Source organism: Lepidochelys olivacea (assembly GCF_965140295.1).
Source record: "Lepidochelys olivacea isolate rLepOli2 genome assembly, chromosome: 7".
NCBI classification, from domain to species: Eukaryota; Metazoa; Chordata; order Testudines; family Cheloniidae; genus Lepidochelys; species Lepidochelys olivacea.
In genome coordinates, this window is record NC_140417.1 from 84,718,764 (window position 1) to 84,739,332 (window position 20,569).

Consider the following 20,569-nt stretch of genomic DNA (forward strand, 5'->3'; position numbering starts at 1 on the left):
GAAAATTACAGATACATATACTGGCACATGAAGAGAAGAGAGTTACCTTACAAGTGGAGAACCAGTGATGACAAGGCCAATTCAATCAGGGTGGATGTTGTCTACTCACAATAATTGATGTGGAGGTATCAATACCAAGAGAAAGGAAATTGCTTGTGTAGTGAGCCAGCCACTCCCAGTCCCTGTTCAAGCGCAAATTAATGGTGTTAAGTTTGCAAATGAATTGTAGAGCTACAGAAGCTCCTCACAAGATTTCAAATTACTGCAAGCATTTGCACCGGAATATCATGGATATTGGAGATTTTTGCCACAGAGCTTCTGTCCGTGGCCACAACAAGAAAGTAAGCTGGGTCTGGTATTCTATGCACATGCAGAGAATTCAATAACAAGCTGCTCATTAACAAGTTGAAGTGCTTTATTGTTGTCCGTGCATCTCTTCAGTGCAACTCTATTTCTTAATAAAAGTAGTGTTCTGAATCAGAATCACATTAGTTGGCTTTTCGGGAGACAGGAGCAAATCTACAAAGGAATACAATCGTACTGCATGTAACACTTGTACAATACCAAGTCAATCTAGTGCCCAGTACTATAGAGGTCTGAGATATTGAACTTCTGCCATCCAAAGCCCATAGACCAAACCATTAGAATCCTCTGCCCCACAAACCAGTCAGTCCAGTCTCCAGCCACATTGTGTGCGTGTATGCACCAAAGTGATGTGCTGGTCTGTAATATGTTTCCTTGCCTCAAACACAGGTTACATGGAAATGAATGAATGAACAGGCATCCCACACCTGGCTGTGTACTAAAACAGCTTCTGAGTGCACTAAGTGACTCCAAATATGGTGCAGAAAAGGACAATGGTTCTGAGAGGAATGGGAGCTAATGGGATGGGAGATGAGATCATTGCATGACCATCCATTCCATGAAGCAAGCTAAGCACCATTACACCTTACTGTGAAAGATCGGAATTGGAATTTTAAAGATCTCGTATGTTATTTAAAAGTGGTTTGCCAGCAGAGCTAGGCATAAGCAGACTAAGCAATTGCTCAGCACCCTGAGCGGCTCAAGGGGGCCCCCTTAGTCACTTTTTGGTATGTGTTGGGGGGCAAAATATTCCTGCTTTAGGGCCCCTAATGGGCTAACACCGCCTTTGTAATAATTGCCAGATTTGTTGCTTTTTACATATATGTCACCTTTCATTGAAGAGCTCAAAGTGCTCTGCAAAACTTCAAAACACCCTTGTGAGGTGGGTGAGTTTTATGCCATTTTACAGGAAGGGAAACTCAGTCTACACTGAGCTTTTAGCTACCAGTTTCAAAAGCAGGGTAAGCTGCAAATGGCATTGCACCAATGTAAACTGTGCGTGCACTATGGATTTGCACTAGTGCAGCTGCACCAATGGCTAAAGTCCCAGTATAGACAAGCCCTAAATAACTAGCTCAGTGAGTCCGTGGCAGAGCTAGGAATAATGTCATGGAGTAGGATTCAGTAGGACTCAAGTCCTATTTTGTATATGGGCAATCTGTGAGGAACTAGGCACGACCAGTTCATCACCCCATAATCTATGTTAAGAGTTTATAAATAAACTAGGTCAAACCTTTCTTCACAAAAATCCTGTTAGAGCTCTTGTTTTTCCCTCCTTTCCCTGGCTGCACTGCACTTCCTTCCCCTGCCAACACATCTGACTGAAATGTAAGACCCTGTGAAATGCGAGGCACACAGTACTTGGTATAGTCAGACAAGCTCCTGAGAGGGCAAGTGGGTCAGCAGGAGAAATGGGGCTGGTAAGTGAGCATCCTTTGATCTCTAGCCAGATCCTTCATGCACTGCAAGATTCAGTCTTTAGTTATCTTTCCTCTCCAGCGGTCATTACTCTCTCTGCATACAAATCCCTCCCTAAAACCCATTTCAGTTGTGACTCAGAGATGTAAACTGATTAAGGCCCCTATGAATTGGGTTCTTGGAGATTATACGTCATACACAAATATTTAATTTCACAGTAGTAGCCATGTTAGTCTGTATTCGCAAAAAGAAAAGGAGTACTTATGGCACCTTAGAGACTAACCAATTTATTTGCGCATAAGCTTTCGTGAGCTACAGCTTATGCTCAAATAAATTTGTTAGTCTCTAAGGTGCCACAAGCACTCCTTTTCTTTTTGCAAATATTTCATTGTTTTATTAAAACATTAGGGCTGGAATTTTCATAGGAGATCTAAGGGATTTAGACACCCAATTTCTACTGATTTAGGCTCAGTTTACATCATAGCATTTGTATTCTAGCATGGCCAGTTACCTTCCCACTTGTCATATGTTGTAGATTACGGTTCCCCGGCCTTTTGATTATGAGATTTGTCTATTATAAGCTCTTCCTGGCGAAGGCCATTCCTCCTTCTGTGTTTGGAGAGCACCTAGCACAAATGTGTCTGCTCCTAATGACAAACAACAAACACTTCTCAGATTTATAGAGGAACCTGGATGACGGCATGGCTTGTCTATGTGCTGACATGTGGCTGTGTAAATAGTACTGTTCTCCTAACCCTAATGCCCTACTTTTCCAAATTATTTCCTTCTGAAACAGATTACAATTCTGATCATCTTTCACGGACACTTGGTAAAGTGCTGTGTTAGAGGCCTGAGATTAATTGAAAGCTTGCATTCCAGTGTGTGTGTGTGTGTGTGTGTTCTATTCAACAAGCTTCATTCACAGAGCCCAGCTTTCTTATTCCTCTCCAGCCTGGCCCTTTAAGTAACCTGATCCGAGAGGCTGGAACTCCTCAGCCCGTGAAAAGGAAAGGAAGAGGGATGATTCTGCTGCTGCTTTTTTGGCCACTTTCTTGTCAATTTCCCTTCCTTTCTTTCCCTTTTCTTTCTGGTAGAGAAGGGGAAGTGGCTAGGCCTGGAGAGCACGTATGTTTCAGAGGACAGAGCTACTCTTCTGAACCCCCAGGCAGATTCAGCAAGGGAGACTCCAGACTGTTGCCTTTTCTCTACCCAGAAATCCATTTTGCAGTTTTTGTTGATTTCCTTGTTGCAAGCTTTGGCAAATCCAAATGATTTCCAAACCTTTTATTTCTTTTGCTGCTGCGGCTGCTGCTGGGAGTTGGAGCAAGGGATTAATGATTTGCTTCTCCTTCAATGTGTGATTCAGGGATAGGGAGAAGGTCAGGCCTTGTCACCTGACATTGTGAATCCTGTCAATTCTGGCCACTCTGGAGGGGGTTTGTTGTATTTTCCTCCTGCCCTCCCTTCCTGCCCTGTCCTTTCTCTAGCCTTCTCCTCTTTCCCTAGCACTCTGTTTTGCTCACACACAATCCCTACCATGAATTCACAAGCAGCTTCAGGACACATTTGGCTGATTTTCTTTTTCTTTACCAGCTCAGCAAAAGGTAAGCTACTTTGCACTTCAGCTTTTGAAATGACATGAAACGGGAAAGTATTCTGTGGACCCGAGAAACAGGATGCTCATCACCTTACACAAAACTCTGCATCATGCCTGGTGCTTATTGGAATTCTAGATCTCAAAATTAGAGTCCCACAGTCAAAAAAGGGGAGTTTAGAAATCTGAGCATTTTCAGAGCTTTCCTTAATCTCTTTATGAAGATTTATTAGCATGGCAACTAACAACAGCTTTTGCATCTCCAGAATTCAGGGACAGGTGGCTGTAACTTAGTTTCAGGCTTTGCGATTAGAAGCTTCTCTCTGGGTGCCTGGGAATACAGGAAATATTGTAAAAGAGCCAGCACCAGTTAACTCTGATACACAGAGAATGGTTTAAGGAATGCAGCTAGATTTACACCTATGTATGCCTGCATCTACTATGGAGTTTTCCCTTCATGGAGACTTTGGCATTCTTTGGGGAGAGTTTTAAAACCTATTTTGCTGGTCATTGTAAAGGATCAGATGACAGAATTCCAAAACACTTCAGTAACCTACTATGTTCACAATGAATTGGAAGAACAGTAGGTCCCTTTGAGAATTTCAAGCACAACTGTATCTTTAGATAATGGATTGAACGGATTATTCCTCCTGGCAAAAGCCAACACAAAAATCAGAGTCAATCTTTAAGGATATACAAAGTATAAAATACACAAGCAGATTGATCTCAAATAATTCTAGGCATACTACATCAAATGAAAAATTAAAGAATATTAAGGCTGAGTTAGAAAAACAAAGACATTCTGAGGCAAGGCCTCTCCAGCATCTTTATGCTAACATGCTGTGGTTAGGTCAATGATTAAGTTAGGGTTAGGGGGTTATGACTTAGATACACTTCTCATCACTGCTACTTTAAAACAGGCAAGAAATGTATGTGTATGAAAGTGGGAATATGTCATCTATTCCTTCACCATCAAATATTCTAGGTTGTCCAAGGTAGGATGGAATGAATGGACATCTCTGTAAGGATCCTTCAAACTTTGCTGAGCATGAACATATCCATAGAACTGTGCTATAGGACTAGAATTCATTCCCTGGAAAGAAACCTCTGTCACCCGCAGCAGTGGACAGGAGTAGGAATTGAAAAAGGGACTGAAGCCTTCTGTTGAGAGCTAATCTCCAAGGTCCCATACGAAGTCTTGAAGTCCCACAGCAGGGTTCCCGTTTTTATTTACCTTTCAGCAGAACTGTGCAAACTAATCCTTAATGGGCCAATGAATCAATCACTATCAACCCTAGGAAAAGATCTCCTGGCACTCAAATATCACTGTCATAAATATAAAGGGAAGGGTAAAACCCTTTGAAATCCCTCCTGGCCAGGGGAAAGCTCCTCTCACCTGTAAAGGGTTAAGAAGCTAAAGGTAACCTCGCTGGCACCTGACCAAAATGACCAATGAGGAGACAAGATACTTTCAAAAGCTGGGAGGAGGGAGAGAAACAAAGGGTTTGTGTGTCTGTCTGTAGTCGTCTTGGCCGGGGACAGAACAGGAATGGAGTCTTAGAACTTTTAGTAAGTAATCTAGCTAGGTATGTGTTAGATTATGATTTCTTTAAATGGCTGAGAAAAGAATTGTGCTGAATAGAATAACTATTTCTGTCTGTGTATCTTTTTTGTAACTTAAGGTTTTGCCTAGAGGGGTTCTCTATGTTTTTGAATCTAATTACCCTGTAAGATATATACCATCCTGATTTTACAGGGGGGATTTCTTTATTTCTATTTACTTCTATTTTTTATTAAAAGTCTTCTTGTAAAACACTGAATGCTTTTTCATTGTTCTCAGATCCAAGGGTTTGGGTTTGTGGTCACCTATGCAAATTGGTGAGGCTTTTTACCAAACCTTGTCCAGGAAGTGGGCTGCAAGGTTTTGGGAAGTATTTTGGGGGGAAGGACGCGTCCAAACAGCTCTTCCCCAGTAACCAGTATTAGTTTGGTGGTGGTAGCGGCCATTCCAAGGATAACGGGGGTAATATTTTGTACCTTGGGGAAGTTTTAACCTAAGCTGGTAAGGATAAGCTTAGGAGGTTTTTCATGCAGGTCCCCACATCTGTACCCTAGAGTTCAGAGTGGGGGAGGAACCGTGACATGGTGGCAGAGGTGGGATTAACCTGAAATCATTTTGAGATCCAGTTGAGATTTTTTGAACTAGAAATACAGATTTTAAAAAGGAATTTTTAGGAAGTCCAGAAGGCAGCTTTGAAACTGAAAGCAGCTTGGTTTCTCTCTGCTTTGTGGCCAAGCAGAGACAAAAGGGGATTATCTTGTGAATTGCAGGTTTTCTTGCCTGGAGGCAGGGTACTTAACTCCTGCAGGGAAATTCACAGTCTTCCAACCCAGAGGTTTTTTTTTTTTTCTTTTCTTCCTAAAAGTAAATAGGGGGTGTGTGCTCTACCCATTTGCCTGGAGACAAAAGTGGCAGGGTTTTTTTTTAGGATTTTGATTTTTTTTTTTTTGTTTTACAAGGAGCACAGGTTTGAAAAGAAATTTTTTTTTTTCTTTGGGCTGGGTAAGCAGTTTTCCAAGTAGTTGGAGGTTTTTTGCTTTAATTTGGGCCCAGAGCAGAGACAAGGGAATTGTCTTTTTCTGTAGGCTGACAATCACTATCAGAGAATAGGTACTCTATTCCAGCACAGCAAAAGTTTACAGCCAAGTTTTGTTTGTTTATTTCTAAACCTCGGGTGTAAAGTTAGTTAAAAACAGAGAGGTTAGAATGGCCAAATCCTCAGCTCGACTACAGCTGGAATTAGCCAAATTTCAGGCTGAGGAAAAACAAAGGGAACATGAAAGACAGATAGAACTCATGCGGCTGGAGAAGGAGGTACAGGAGGCTGCCCACAAGAGGGAAATGGAGGCAAGGAAGCATGTGGAGGAGATGGAGAGGATAAAGGCCCAGCAGAATATACCAACAAACCCTAGCAATCCTTCTCCAGGTACCACTTCCCATCCCAGAAAGTTCCCCACCTACAAGGCAGGTGATGATACTGAGGCCTTCTTAGAAAACTTCGAAAGGGCCTGCCTTGGGTACAACATCTCTACTGACCAATACATGGTAGAGCTGAGGCCGCAGCTCAGTGGACCCTTAGCTGAGGTGGCAGCTGAAATGCCTAAAGAACACATGAACAAGTATGAACTGTTTAAATCCAAGGCGAGAGTCAGAATGGGGATAACACCCGAGCAGTCTCGTCGGAGGTTCAGAGCCCTAAGGTGGAAACCAGACATGTCATTTACCCGACATGCCTACCACATTGTAAAACATTGGGATGCCTGGATATCAGGAGCAAGTGTTGAATCTCCAGTAAATTTGCCCTTCCTAATGCAAATGGAACAATTCTTAGAGGGTGTTCCTGAGGAAATAGAAAGATACATCCTAGATGGGAAACCCAAAACTGTAATTGAGGCAGGAGAGATTGGAGCCAGATGGGTGGAGGTGGCAGAGAAGAAGAAAACTGGTCGCAGTTGGAGCGGAGACCAGAAGGGACCACCCCAGACCACACCCTATTACCGGGGGCCGCCCAAAGCCCCACCTACCTCCCAAAGAACCCTCCAGACCCCTTATCGTCCCACCACCCCGTTCTCCAGCAACCCACCTCGCCCCGGTGACCCGTCAGCTGGACGATGTTTTAAATGTAACGAGCTGGGGCATGTAAAGGCCAACTGCCCCAAGAACCCCAACAGGTTACAGTTCATTGCACCGGAATCACACCAGAGGTCCACAGGCCCAGATACCTCCCAGATACCCTTGGAGCGGAGGGAAACTGTGAGTGTGGGTGGGAAGAAGGTCACCGCGTGGAGGGACACCGGAGCACAAGTGTCAGCTATCCATGCTTCCTTAGTGGACCCCAATTTAATCAACCCAGAGATCCAAGTGACGATTCAACCCTTCAAGTCCAACTCTTTCAATTTGCCTACAGCCAAGTTGCCTGTCCAGTACAAGGGCTGGTCAGGAATGTGGACTTTTGCAGTCTATGATGATTATCCCATCCCCATGCTGTTGGGGGAAGACTTGGCCAATCATGTGAAGCAGGCCAAGAGGGTGGGAATGGTCACCCGCAACCAGGCTAAACAAGCCGTGAGGCCTAGCTCTGTTCCGGAAACTTCTATCAGGACCCAGTCAGAGGTGATGGACCTGGACCCCAGGCCAATGTCTGCAACAGCAGTAGTGGATCCAGTCCCAGAGACCCAGACGGAACCAGTCCCAGAACCGGAACCAGCCAAACAACCAACACCAGACCCCGTGTCAGCACTGAATCCAGTACTTGCAACCTCAACACCAGAGGGCCCCACCGAACCTGAACTGGCAGCAGCCGATAACCCTACACAAGAGGCTCAGCCGGAGCCTGAATCCCAACATAGTACACCAGCGGAGAGCGGTTCACAGTCAACAGAAACAGCTCCATCCCCTATATCGCTTCCAGAGGGACCAAGCCTAGGTCCACAATCCCATGAGGAACTGATGTCTCCAGCATCAAGGGAACAGTTCCAGACCGAACAGGAAGCAGATGAAAGCCTCCAGAGAGCTTGGACGGCGGCACGGAGCAACCCACCGCCTCTCAGCTCTTCTAATCGATCCAGGTTTGTTGTAGAAAGAGGACTTTTATACAAGGAAACTCTTTCTGGGGGACACCAGGAAGACTGGCATCCTCAGAGACAGTTGGTAGTTCCAACTAAATACCGGGCCAAGCTCTTGAGCTTAGCCCATGATCACCCTAGTGGCCATGCTGGGGTGAACAGGACCAAAGACCGTTTGGGGAGGTCATTCCACTGGGAGGGAATGGGCAAGGATGTTTCTACCTATGTCCAGTCTTGTGAGGTGTGCCAAAGAGTGGGAAAACCCCAAGACCAGGTCAAAGCTCCTCTCCAGCCACTCCCCATCATTGAAGTTCCATTTCAGCGAGTAGCTGTGGATATTCTGGGTCCTTTTCCGAAAAAGACACCCAGAGGAAAGCAGTACATACTGACTTTCATGGATTTTGCCACCCGATGGCCGGAAGCAGTAGCTCTAAGCAACACCAGGGCTAAAAGTGTGTGCCAGGCACTAGCAGACATTTTTGCCAGGGTAGGTTGGCCCTCCGACATCCTCACAGATGCAGGGACTAATTTCCTGGCAGGAACTATGAAAAACCTTTGGGAAGCTCATGGGGTAAATCACTTGGTTGCCACTCCTTACCATCATCAAACAAATGGCATGGTGGAGAAGTTTAATGGAACTTTGGGGGCCATGATACGTAAATTCGTAAATGAGCACTCCAATGATTGGGACCTAGTATTGCAGCAGTTGCTCTTTGCCTACAGAGCTGTACCACATCCCAGTTTAGGGTTTTCTCCATTTGAACTTGTATATGGCCGTGAGGTTAAGGGGCCATTGCAGTTGGTGAAGCAGCAATGGGAGGGATTTACACCTTCTCCAGGAACTAACATTCTGGACTTTGTAACCAACCTACAAAACACCCTCCGAACCTCTTTAGCCCTTGCTAGAGAAAACTTACAGGATGCTCAAAAAGAGCAAAAAGCCTGGTATGATAAACATGCCAGAGAGCGTTCCTTCAAAGTAGGAGACCAGGTCATGGTCTTAAAGGCGCTCCAGGCCCATAAAATGGAAGCATCGTGGGAAGGGCCATTCGTGGTCCAGGAGCGCCTGGGAGCTGTTAATTATCTCATAGCATTCCCCACCTCCAACCGAAAGCCTAAGGTGTATCATATTAATTCTCTAAAGCCCTTTTATTCCAGAGAATTAAAGGTTTGTCAGTTTACAGCCCAGGGAGGAGACGACGCTGAGTGGCCTGAAGGTGTCTACTACGAAGGGAAATGTGCTGGTGGTGTGGAAGAGGTGAACCTCTCCATGACCCTTGGGCGTATGCAGCGACAGCAGATCCAGGAGCTGTGCACTAGCTACGCGCCAACGTTCTCAGCCACCCCAGGACTGACTGAACGGGCATACCACTCCATTGACACAGGTAATGCTCACCCAATTAGGGTCCAACCTTACCGGGTGTCTCCTCAAGCTAAAACTGCTATAGAACGGGAGATCCAGGATATGTTACAGATGGGTGTAATCCGCCCCTCTGAAAGTGCATGGGCATCTCCAGTGGTTCTAGTTCCCAAACCAGATGGGGAAATACGTTTTTGCGTGGACTACCGTAAGCTAAATGCTGTAACTCGCCCAGACAATTATCCAATGCCACGCACTGATGAACTATTAGAGAAACTGGGACGGGCCCAGTTCATCTCTACCTTGGACTTAACCAAGGGGTACTGGCAGGTACCGCTAGATGAATCTGCCAAGGAAAGGTCAGCCTTCATCACACATCTCGGGCTGTATGAATTTAATGTACTCCCTTTCGGGCTGCGAAATGCACCCGCCACTTTCCAAAGACTTGTAGATGGTCTCCTAGCGGGATTAGGAGAATATGCAGTTGCCTACCTTGACGATGTGGCCATATTTTCGGATTCCTGGGCAGACCACCTGGAACATCTACAAAAAGTCCTTGAGCGCATAAGGGAGGCAGGACTAACTGTTAAGGCTAAGAAGTGTCAAATAGGCCTAAACAGAGTGACTTACCTTGGACACCAGGTGGGTCAAGGAACTATCAGCCCCCTACAGGCCAAAGTGGATGCTATCCAAAAGTGGCCTGTCCCAAAGTCAAAGAAACAGGTTCAATCCTTCTTAGGCTTGGCCGGTTATTACAGACGATTTGTACCGCACTACAGCCAAATCGCTGCCCCACTGACAGACCTAACCAACAAGAAACAGCCAAATGCTGTTCAGTGGACCGGAAAGTGTCAGAAGGCCTTTAACAAGCTTAAAGCGACACTCATGTCTGACCCTATACTAAGGGCCCCAGACTTTGACAAACCGTTCCTAGTAACCACAGATGCATCCGAGCGTGGTGTGGGAGCAGTTTTAATGCAGAAAGGACCTGATCAAGAATTCCACCCTGTAGTGTTTCTCAGCAAAAAACTGTCTGAGAGGGAAAGCAACTGGTCAGTCACTGAAAAAGAATGTTATGCCATTGTCTACGCTCTGGAAAAGCTACGCCCATATGTTTGGGGATGGCGTTTCCACCTGCAAACCGACCATGCTGCACTAAAGTGGCTTCACACCGTCAAAGAAACTAACAGAAAACTTCTTCGGTGGAGTTTAGCTCTCCAAGATTTTGATTTCGACATCCAACACATCTCAGGAGCTTCTAACAAAGTGGCTGATGCACTCTCCCGTGAAAGTTTCCCAGAATCAACTGGTTAAAATCGTCCTTGAGATGTGGAAAATATTGTTAGTCCTTATGTACTTGGTAGTATATTTAGAGATGCATGTGTCTTATTAACTCTGTTTTCCTAGAGCTCCAGGAAGAAATCCCAGCCAGTGTTTCACCCTAGCTGAGATTTGGGGGGCGTGTCATAAATATAAAGGGAAGGGTAAAACCCTTTGAAATCCCTCCTGGCCAGGGGAAAGCTCCTCTCACCTGTAAAGGGTTAAGAAGCTAAAGGTAACCTCGCTGGCACCTGACCAAAATGACCAATGAGGAGACAAGATACTTTCAAAAGCTGGGAGGAGGGAGAGAAACAAAGGGTTTGTGTGTCTGTCTGTAGTCGTCTTGGCCGGGGACAGAACAGGAATGGAGTCTTAGAACTTTTAGTAAGTAATCTAGCTAGGTATGTGTTAGATTATGATTTCTTTAAATGGCTGAGAAAAGAATTGTGCTGAATAGAATAACTATTTCTGTCTGTGTATCTTTTTTGTAACTTAAGGTTTTGCCTAGAGGGGTTCTCTATGTTTTTGAATCTAATTACCCTGTAAGATATATACCATCCTGATTTTACAGGGGGGATTTCTTTATTTCTATTTACTTCTATTTTTTATTAAAAGTCTTCTTGTAAAACACTGAATGCTTTTTCATTGTTCTCAGATCCAAGGGTTTGGGTTTGTGGTCACCTATGCAAATTGGTGAGGCTTTTTACCAAACCTTGTCCAGGAAGTGGGCTGCAAGGTTTTGGGAAGTATTTTGGGGGGAAGGACGCGTCCAAACAGCTCTTCCCCAGTAACCAGTATTAGTTTGGTGGTGGTAGCGGCCATTCCAAGGATAACGGGGGTAATATTTTGTACCTTGGGGAAGTTTTAACCTAAGCTGGTAAGGATAAGCTTAGGAGGTTTTTCATGCAGGTCCCCACATCTGTACCCTAGAGTTCAGAGTGGGGGAGGAACCGTGACAATCACAGTGATGGGCGTGTTACAAGAACCTACACAGAATAAAATAGAAAAGAACTGCACCAAATTAAGAAAATTTTTACAGGTTTCCACTGGTTGGCAATAGCAAATGTTATTGTATTATGATACCAGCAATCTGTAATTCAACAGTTTGTAAGGGACTAAGAAATAGCATGAAGGTTCCTTGTAAATTGTGAGTAGATGGAGTTTACATACAGCACTACTCAAAGGTGAATGATAGGGCTACTTAGTAACTTTACCCACGGTCTCAGAGACCGCAGCAGATAGTGGAGGAAGATCCTCATCTGATATAATTTGTCATAGCTCCATTGTTATAACTCCATTGACTTCAGTAGAGTTATAACAACTTAGACCAGTTTAGGATTTCCTCCAGGCTGTATATTCAAACTGGTGGTGAGACACTACAGTGCACATAATTAATTTTAATAGGCCCACATTTGGCTGCTAAACTTGCTGTGGACCTGTGTTGGGTAATTACATAGACCAATGAACTCTTCCGTTCAGCGATGTTTTGTTAACAAAGGTATCTTACTAAATTTTCATCCTTAGTCCTTGATAAACCCCAGAGATATGAGAGATAAGATGGGGAGGGAGGGCTCAGGGAATCCATTCACTTATTTTCTCATTTAAACAAAAACACTTTCCCACAACCACGGAAAGAAGCAGTACCACTGGGCAAACAGACTTATGTGCATTTGCTGGAAATGTTTATCCATTCCTGAAAAATATAGTAAGTATATTGGTAGTGTAGCACAATGTCCTACTTGTATAGGTTGAAGAGGGGGTATGGGGAATTAAGTGTTTTCTAACAAAGACTCATTGTATCTCCCAGTCAGTATTGGTGCAATATTGTCAATTTCAAAAAGCAAAGCAATACAATTCAGAAGTATTCTCATGAGCCCAAGGGATAAGTCATCACTGGCAGAGAATGGAGCGAATTCCATCAGAGTTTGTGAAATCAATCCCAATTCACCCTTTAATCTGATGATGGAACTGTATCAAGGAGCTTTTGATCAGCATTCTACATCCCCTCCTAGCATCCATTAGAGCCCAGTGGAGTCCCCCTGCCACTCTTCCCAGCTGAATCAGCAGAAGCTGGGTTGATCTCATCTGAAAGTCACCCTTTTCACATTAGTACAGTAGCATCCAAATACACATTTGAGGCTAGAACATCAGCAGCTGTAAATTGGGGTAGCTTCATTGAAGTTTGTGCTAATTTACACTAATTGATGATCCAGGCCTTGAAATTCAATTTTCTGGGTTAAATACAATAAATACTGCTAATCTACTCTCAGTTTTAAAAGTGATTCAGTTTATTTTCCTGCTCTGTTGTTGATACACTGTAAAATGGAAGACACAGGCAGATAAAGCAGATAGTTTTGTTGTTGTAAGATAAAAGTGTTCTTTCCCCTGCCAGGCACTGGGTTAGGCTTTAGTGCAAATGACTCAGTGCAACTTTTTAAGGTGATATATATATATATATCTTTCAAGCTTTCAGAGACAGTGGAGTTGGACAGAGAGAAATGCAAATGACTGTCAGGCATGAGAGTAGATTCATCCCTAGTGTCACTCCACTGGCTTCATCTGGAAATGTACATTGCCAGTATTATCATGGACATTAGAAATAGAAAAGGCCTTTTAGGTCACTTGGCCCATCCCCCGGCCAGTGCTGGCCAGCCCTGTTCTGTACAGTGTTTCTAATGCTTTGTGAAGTCTAGTTCTAAATGTCTCCCTGGATGGCAATTCCACCACTTGGGTGATTATGCCACAGGCTACAGATCTCAAGGTCGGGAAGCATTTCTTAGTATTTAGCCAGATTTTTCTCTTTTTAAATTTGAATTCATGGTGCAAGACCCATTACCAGGCTAAACCTCTCATAATGTCATAAATCACTGGTAGTTTTTGCAGTGTTCCACCTAGAGACTCTTTGTACAAATCACAGTCTTTGAAACATCTACATCTGTGAGGGGTGAGTCTGTTATTGGCACTTAGTGAGGAAAAGCAGAGCAGAGACACAAGCTCTCAGGCAGCTCAGTCAAATCTAAGGGTGTGGACAAGGTCCTTTCTAATCTTTACTCCTACTTGTACCCCCTTTTTGAAGGGCCCAGGAATAGGAGTTACTAAAGGCAAGATAAGTGGAGGTTCTTTCTACCAACCCAGGCCTCAGCAGCAGGACAGGGAGAATAAGAAAACATATGTATTTTATCTCAGTCAGGTTCTGGTCCAAAGCCCATTGAGGTCAATGGGATTCTTTTCATTGCCACTTAACCATCTCTGCTGAGATAAATTTGAATGCAAGACCATCACGGGTACCGAGGAATGTGAAAGTGTGTGGGTGGCTTCAGTTCTGGTCTCCTTTCATAGGGAACTTGGAGACACCATCTTTCCAGCCTGGAATCCTCTATCAATATCGCTACTCACTGGAGGTGCAGCTAGATTATGTCTCAAGGTTGTCCTTGCAAGGAAGTCGGATGCGGGCTGAAGCTTTGGTTCAGGTGCACCTGCTCTGGAGAAATCTTGCAGGGGAGCAGCTTCTCCAGATCCAGGTATGTGATGGTTTTGTCCCCTAGTTCCTGCAAGCCTGAGAAAACCTGTTAGTACTTCTAGGACCAACAGGCAATGAGGATTTCCTTTTAGCTCAAGTGATAGAGCTACTACTGCTGGATCATCTTGGTTTCCATCGGCAACGGATTCCTTCCATGTAAGTAGATTAAGTTTTTACTCAGGCATGCTGACTGTGGAAAAATGGCCAGTGGCTCATCTTTATCCAAACATTAATAAGCCAGTTGAGTGCCAAAATGCTTGCCTGAGAGTTTCTTCACTGAATAAACACATAGCAATGCTAATTTCAGTTGGTGGGCATAGGAGACATTCAATCCCAATCATCTTCTGTTTCTGACATAAGTGGTGTCTGTGAAGAGTCTATGGGATATGTTAAAATAGGGCTGTCAAACAATTAAAAAAATTAATTGCAATTAATCATGCTGTTAAACAATAATAGAATACAATTTAAATATTTTTGATGTTTTCTACTTTTTCAAAGATATTGATTTCAATTACAACACAGAATACAAAGTGTACAGTGCTCACTTTATCTTTATTGTTGAATACAAATATTTGCACTGTAAAAAAACCAAAAGCAATAGTATTTTTCAATTCACCTAATACAAGTACTGGAGTGCAATCTCTGTCATGAAAGTTGAACTTACAAATGTAGAATTATGTACACAAATAACTGCACTCAAAAACGAAACAATGTAAAACTTTAGAGCCTACCAGTCCACTCAGTCCTACTTCTTGTTCAGCCAATCTCTCAGACAAACAAGTTTGTTTACATTTACGGGAGATAATGCTGCCTGCTTCTTGTTTACAATGTCACCTGAAAGTGAGAACAGTCATTCACATGGCATTGTTTTAGCTGGTGTCACAAGATATTTACATGTCAGATGAGCTAAATATTCATATGTCCCTTCATGCTTCAACCACCATTTCAGAGGACATGCGTCCATGCTGATGACAGGTTCTGCTTGACAACGATCAAAAGCAGTGTGCACCAACACATGTTCATTTTCATCATCTGAGTCAGAAGCCACTAGCAGAAAATTGGGGTGTTTTGTTTTGTTTTGGTGGTTCAGGTTCTATAGTTTCCACATCAGAGTGTTGCTCTTTTAAGACATCTGAAAGCATGCTCCACACCTTGTCCCTCTCAGATTTTGGAAGGCACTTCAGATTCTTAAGCCTTGGGGTCCAGTTCTGAAGCTATCTTTAGAAATCTCACATCTCACATAGAAATCTCACCTTCTTTGCATTTTGTCCAAACTGCAGTGAAAGTGTTCTTGAAATGAACAACATGTGTGGGTCATCATCTGGAACTGACATAGCATGAAATATATGGCAGAATGTAGGTAACACAGAGCAGGAAACATGCAATTCTCCCCTAAGGAGTTCATTCACAAATTTCATTAATGCATGATTTTTTTAACGAGCATCATCAGTGTGGAAGCATGTCCTCTGGAATGGTGGTTGAAGCATGAAGGGGCATATGAATGTTTAGCATATCTGGCATGTAAATACCTTGCAATGCCGGCTACAGAAGTGCCATCCGAATGCCTGTTCTCACTTTCAGGTGACATTGTAAATAAGAAGTGGGCAGCATTATCTCCTGTAAATGTAAACAAACTTGTTTGTCTTAGTGATTGGCTGAACAAGAAGTAAGACTGAGTGGACTTCTAGGCTCTAAAGTTTTACATTGTTTTGTTTGTGAGTGCAGTTATGTAACAAAAAAAATCTACTGTAAATTGCACTTTCACGATAAAGAGATTGCACTACAGTACTTGTATGAGGTGAATTGAAAAATACTATTTCTTTTGTTTACCACTTTTACAGTGCAAATATTTGTAATAAAAAATAACAGTGAGCACTGTACGCTTTGTATTCTGTGTTGTAATTGAAATCAATATATTTGAAAATATAGATGAACATCCAACAATATTTAATACATTTCAATTGGTATTCTATTGTTTTGCAGTGCGATTAAAACTGGGATTAATCATGATTAATTTTTTTAATTGCGGTTAATTTTTTTGAGTTAATCACGAGTTAACTGTGATTAATAGACAGCCCTAGTTAAAAATGAAATCTGTGGCTCCCCTCAAGTCAAATGGCCAGAGGTGCTGGGAAGTGGGACACATACCCGCTCTGTGACCTATACCCTCATAGCTTCCATCTGTGTTTTGTGGTTTTAGATCCAAGACCTAAAAGTCCACCATGATTCAAAACACGAGAAGAGTCAGAATGTTACCGGAGACCCAACCACTGAGGTTGTGCTGGGCAAAGAGGACACTGCAGAGCTTCAGCTGCCAGTTTTCCTCCACTGGAATAATGGGAAGGTGTGTTAATAGTACCTCACCCACAGACACACAAAGAGCCCCTAACGAATCCCTATTCGAAACCTGAAGAGTCCCTCATTTTCCCTGCTTTACATTCTTGCCACTCTCAAATTTCTATGTGGTAAGCACCACTCTTCTGGCTATGGACCCCAAGATGAAACTCTCCTCAGATGCTATCAGTGCTGCTGTTTACCTGGCTAGTGGGAGTGACTGTTGAGTAGCAGAAGGCATTCCCTTTTTGGGAAAAGGTGCCCTATCCCAGCCTTTCAGTGTCTGAACACCGACCAGCCCAGACAGTTAGTCACTTCACTTCATGCACTAATGGAAGGCACGCCGATATTATGATGAGGAGGGTGTTACGAGCACCTATCTAGGATAGAATAGAGCAAAGGAAAGAAATTGGAAGTAGATCTTCCACACAGCAGTGCACAAGATGACCACAGAGTCAGCCAGTGGGCTCCAGGTGTGATAGTTCTGTTGAAATATAATAGGCTTGAGCAGTCTGGGTTAGCAATGGTGGCTCTAGGTCAAAATTTTAGATGGGAGAGTGTTGGTCATTGCTGCACAGAAGCTCATTACTTAAGAGAACTCTTGAAAGCTCTCCTACACCCCACCCTACTCAGACCGTCTGGCCTATGCTGTAACTTGTAGGTTGTTCAGGGACGTACAGACACTCTTTCTGAAGTCCTGCTATTGCTACAGAGCCCCCTGCTCTGTTGTACGTTACACAATTGGGTAGTCTACAGGAGCTGCCCCTGCACTGGTCCTACATTTACTGTTCAGTTAACAGCTGTGGATGCCTCGTAGGAGTCAGATGAAGATAAAAGAATGTTATTTCGACTCAGTAGAGCAGTATTCCAGGTACCAACAAGTGGAACTGCCGCTGCTTTAAGGTTTGCGCAAAGTGGAGAGGACTCACTTTTAAAAAAGACTTTGTGGTCATAAATGTATTGTGAAATTAAGCCTGTGCTAATCAGGGATATCAGTTTTCTTTTGAAGCCTTTCAAAACAGTGTAGTCGTCACCTAGTTCTAGTGCAGTGACAGCACAATGAATATTTCTCTCATCCCCCATGGAGTCCCAAGCCTGAGGTTCTCCCTACTGCCCCTTAATCTGAAATTTTTCTCCACCTTGAACTTCCATATCAGTCCAGAAAACCCTTCTGAGAGCCTGGGGAGAGGGGAATTCTCTCATTGTCATGCTCATCATGCTATCTCCATGCCTTCATGCTGAGTTCTTGTCCCTTTCTCAGCAGTCTCAGAGATTCTCTCCCATAAATCAAATTTCTCCTCATAGGTAGAAGGCATCTATGGAGATGGAGGAGGAAGGCCCCAGACCTTGAATCTGAAACAGGGCCTCATCAGTCTCCTCCAATTCCAGCCACATTCTGGGACAGCAACTGAGGTAGGAGCAGAATATAGTTTTGTTTTAAAGAAAAATATGGAGGAACCTGATCTTAGTGCATCAGTAAAACCATCCCTGGAGTGAGAGGGTGTTTCCCTCTCCAAACCCATTCCTCTCTTCTGCAATTGCCAATTAGTGCCAGTTACAATAATGTTTTTCATAATTTCTGTGATTACATTCATGCCTTTTTTGTGTTTACTTGCTATAATGACTTAAATGTCAAACACCCATTTGGGTGTGCAGTTGCCTGGTTTTTTTTATACACTCACCTTGTTGCAGTAACTATGCGAGCTAGAATAGGCATATATACAGAAGAGGAGGCTTTTGAGTCTCCTTTTCAAAATATGGCCCTGTATCTGGCTCTGTGCAGATTTTCTACATAATTTGTTCTAATTGGATTGCGTCATTTTTATGTATAGTGAACTGTATTTTGTTCTGCCATAAGTTCTACTCACACGTTATAATTTCATGACGTGATTTCTTATATTTGCTTGGCTTCAGGAGGATGTTTCTGGGAGCTGTCAAGTCACATATGTTGTTTCCAAGGATTCCGTTGTAAAGACAAAAGATCTGCACAGCTGTACAAGGCCAAAGTTTGGATTCACCTCCGTTAACAAAGCAAGTCCATTCCTACATTGATGGTGGTGGGTTAGAATGTTCCTGCCCCAGTCACACCCCGTTTAAATGTACTTCAGTCTTCTCCAGATCTTACCATAGGGTCAATAACTTCAGGGAGGTCCCAGAGTGAACCGTCTCAGGTGTATTATGATTATTTCATGCTGGGGCTTAAAGAAAGCTTTGAAAAGAAAGAAAAGTTCACTTTTGAAGCCTCCTTGGGGTCTCTTCTGCCAAAGTTTGGTGGCTACTGAAGAATTAAGGCAGAATCAGATTCAATGATCATTCTGAGCCCTGTGCTCAAAAGGAGCAAAGGAGACTGAATATCCAGAAATATTTGCTAATAGTGAAATCAATTGGATTGTGGAAGAGTGTGACAAGGGAAGTGGCAGCAGCCCCAATGGATGGTTTCAGGCATTCAGACCTGGTAAAATTAGGTACAATTCCACTGAAGCTACTGGCCTTACATCTGCCTGTGCCAAGAGTGATTTGACCTATATCTTAGATTTCACTGAAAGCACTGGAGAAAAAACTGTAGTGACAAACATGCACTGGCAAGGACTGGCACTATAGGTGACCTAATAGGAATATTTATATTAAAAAAAGCCATTTAAATGTAAACACGGCACATTTTCTCAAAGAAAATAATGGAATTTCTGCCAGGACCAAATTCATGAGGATACAGGTTTGTCCAGGGTGGATGTGTGTGTGAGGATGAGGTGGAAGGCAGTGGTAGAACTTTAGGGCTCAGTCTAATAATTCCCATTGAGTTACTGGAAGTCCTGATCAGGATCAGGACTATAGTGCCTTCACTGGGCTGAGAGGCAACATGGTCAAGTGAACTGAGTGCTTGGCTAGAACTCAGGAGACCTGAATTCCATTCCTGACTCTTCTACAGGCCTGCAGTAGGACCTTAGAAAAGTCACTTCACCTCTCTGAACCTCAGTTTTCCCATCTGTAAAACAAAGCTAATAATACAGACCCACCTTTCTAAAGTGTTTTGAAATCTACAGATGTAAAGCACTGCATAAGAGCTGGGTGTTATTACTCTTATAATTCACTATGTAAACTAGGTCATTGTATCTCATGTACAAAGATTCACAAAGCAAACCTGGTAGTTTCCTGCAGCTCTATTCTTCCCCTGCGACTTCTCCATTCATAAAGAATCCTCCAGATAATGGCCCAGGTGTTCAGATAATGTCTCCTGAAGTTATCAGAGGTCTCTGAGTGAAGCTGAGGGCAGCAGAGAGGTGATGGTGAAGTCTGGCAAGTGCGTCATTCTTTGAAAAAAAAAGAATCTCGTGCAAGGTCACTCTGCAGCACAGCAAGGGAGCCAAGCATTTTTGGCTTGGGTTCACTTTTGATAATTTCTGCTTTTTCTCTCTTTTTTATTTGTTGAATGGCCTTGTGAATAAGCACACTAACCCAGTAGGCTTTCCCTTTCTGTGCTTTCCTTTTTCACAGTAGATTTGGGGGTGGGGGTGAAATATGCTGGATTGACACTGCTGCAGAATGAGGCTTCTCTTTATCCACAGAAGATCCTCTCACATTGCCCCTTTAATATGATTGGTCACACTCTGTATTAGGAATCTATTTACACATTGTTTATAAGGGGTTACTAAACAAATAATAGATGTTACAAATGTGAGTTGTTTGCATTATAGATGGTTATAAACACACCAGTAGAAGATGTTAAAGATATTTATAAGCCATGATTATATTGACCTGCTAGGCTTTATAACAATGTATAACATGTTACTAATTCCCTGAACCATAATTCCCCGCTTTCACAGTATCCCTTAATTGTAAGGATGTTGGGGGTGACGATGGGGGTTGTCTCTCCCGATTGTCTGAATGTTTGTGACCAGAATGAGTGTGATATGAGGCAAAGGCAGTAGGGAGTTACCTGGAAAGACCTGTAGTGCTGTCAACAGAGGCTGATGGAACGCCATCCAGAATCTATTACTGTTGCCTCGGGAGGCATTCACTTCACATTTGTTTATCT

General features: G+C 43.3%; 1 protein-coding gene across 2 annotated transcripts in view; it reads left to right on the top strand.

Moving 5' to 3' along the window:
* Positions 1–2,768: 2,768 nt before the first annotated feature.
* LOC311524293 (microsomal triglyceride transfer protein-like) overlaps positions 2,769–20,569 on the top strand; it is a 37,287-nt gene continuing 19,486 nt past the window's right edge. For both annotated transcript variants that reach the window (XM_084635241.1, XM_084635242.1), the window contains exons 1-5: positions 2,769–3,386; positions 14,022–14,203; positions 16,403–16,546; positions 17,842–17,949; positions 18,451–18,567. In XM_084635241.1, the coding sequence (XP_084491367.1) occupies positions 3,320–3,386; positions 14,022–14,203; positions 16,403–16,546; positions 17,842–17,949; positions 18,451–18,567 (618 nt within the window). In that variant the 5' untranslated portion in view covers positions 2,769–3,319. The remainder of the gene's footprint in view (positions 3,387–14,021; positions 14,204–16,402; positions 16,547–17,841; positions 17,950–18,450; positions 18,568–20,569) is intronic.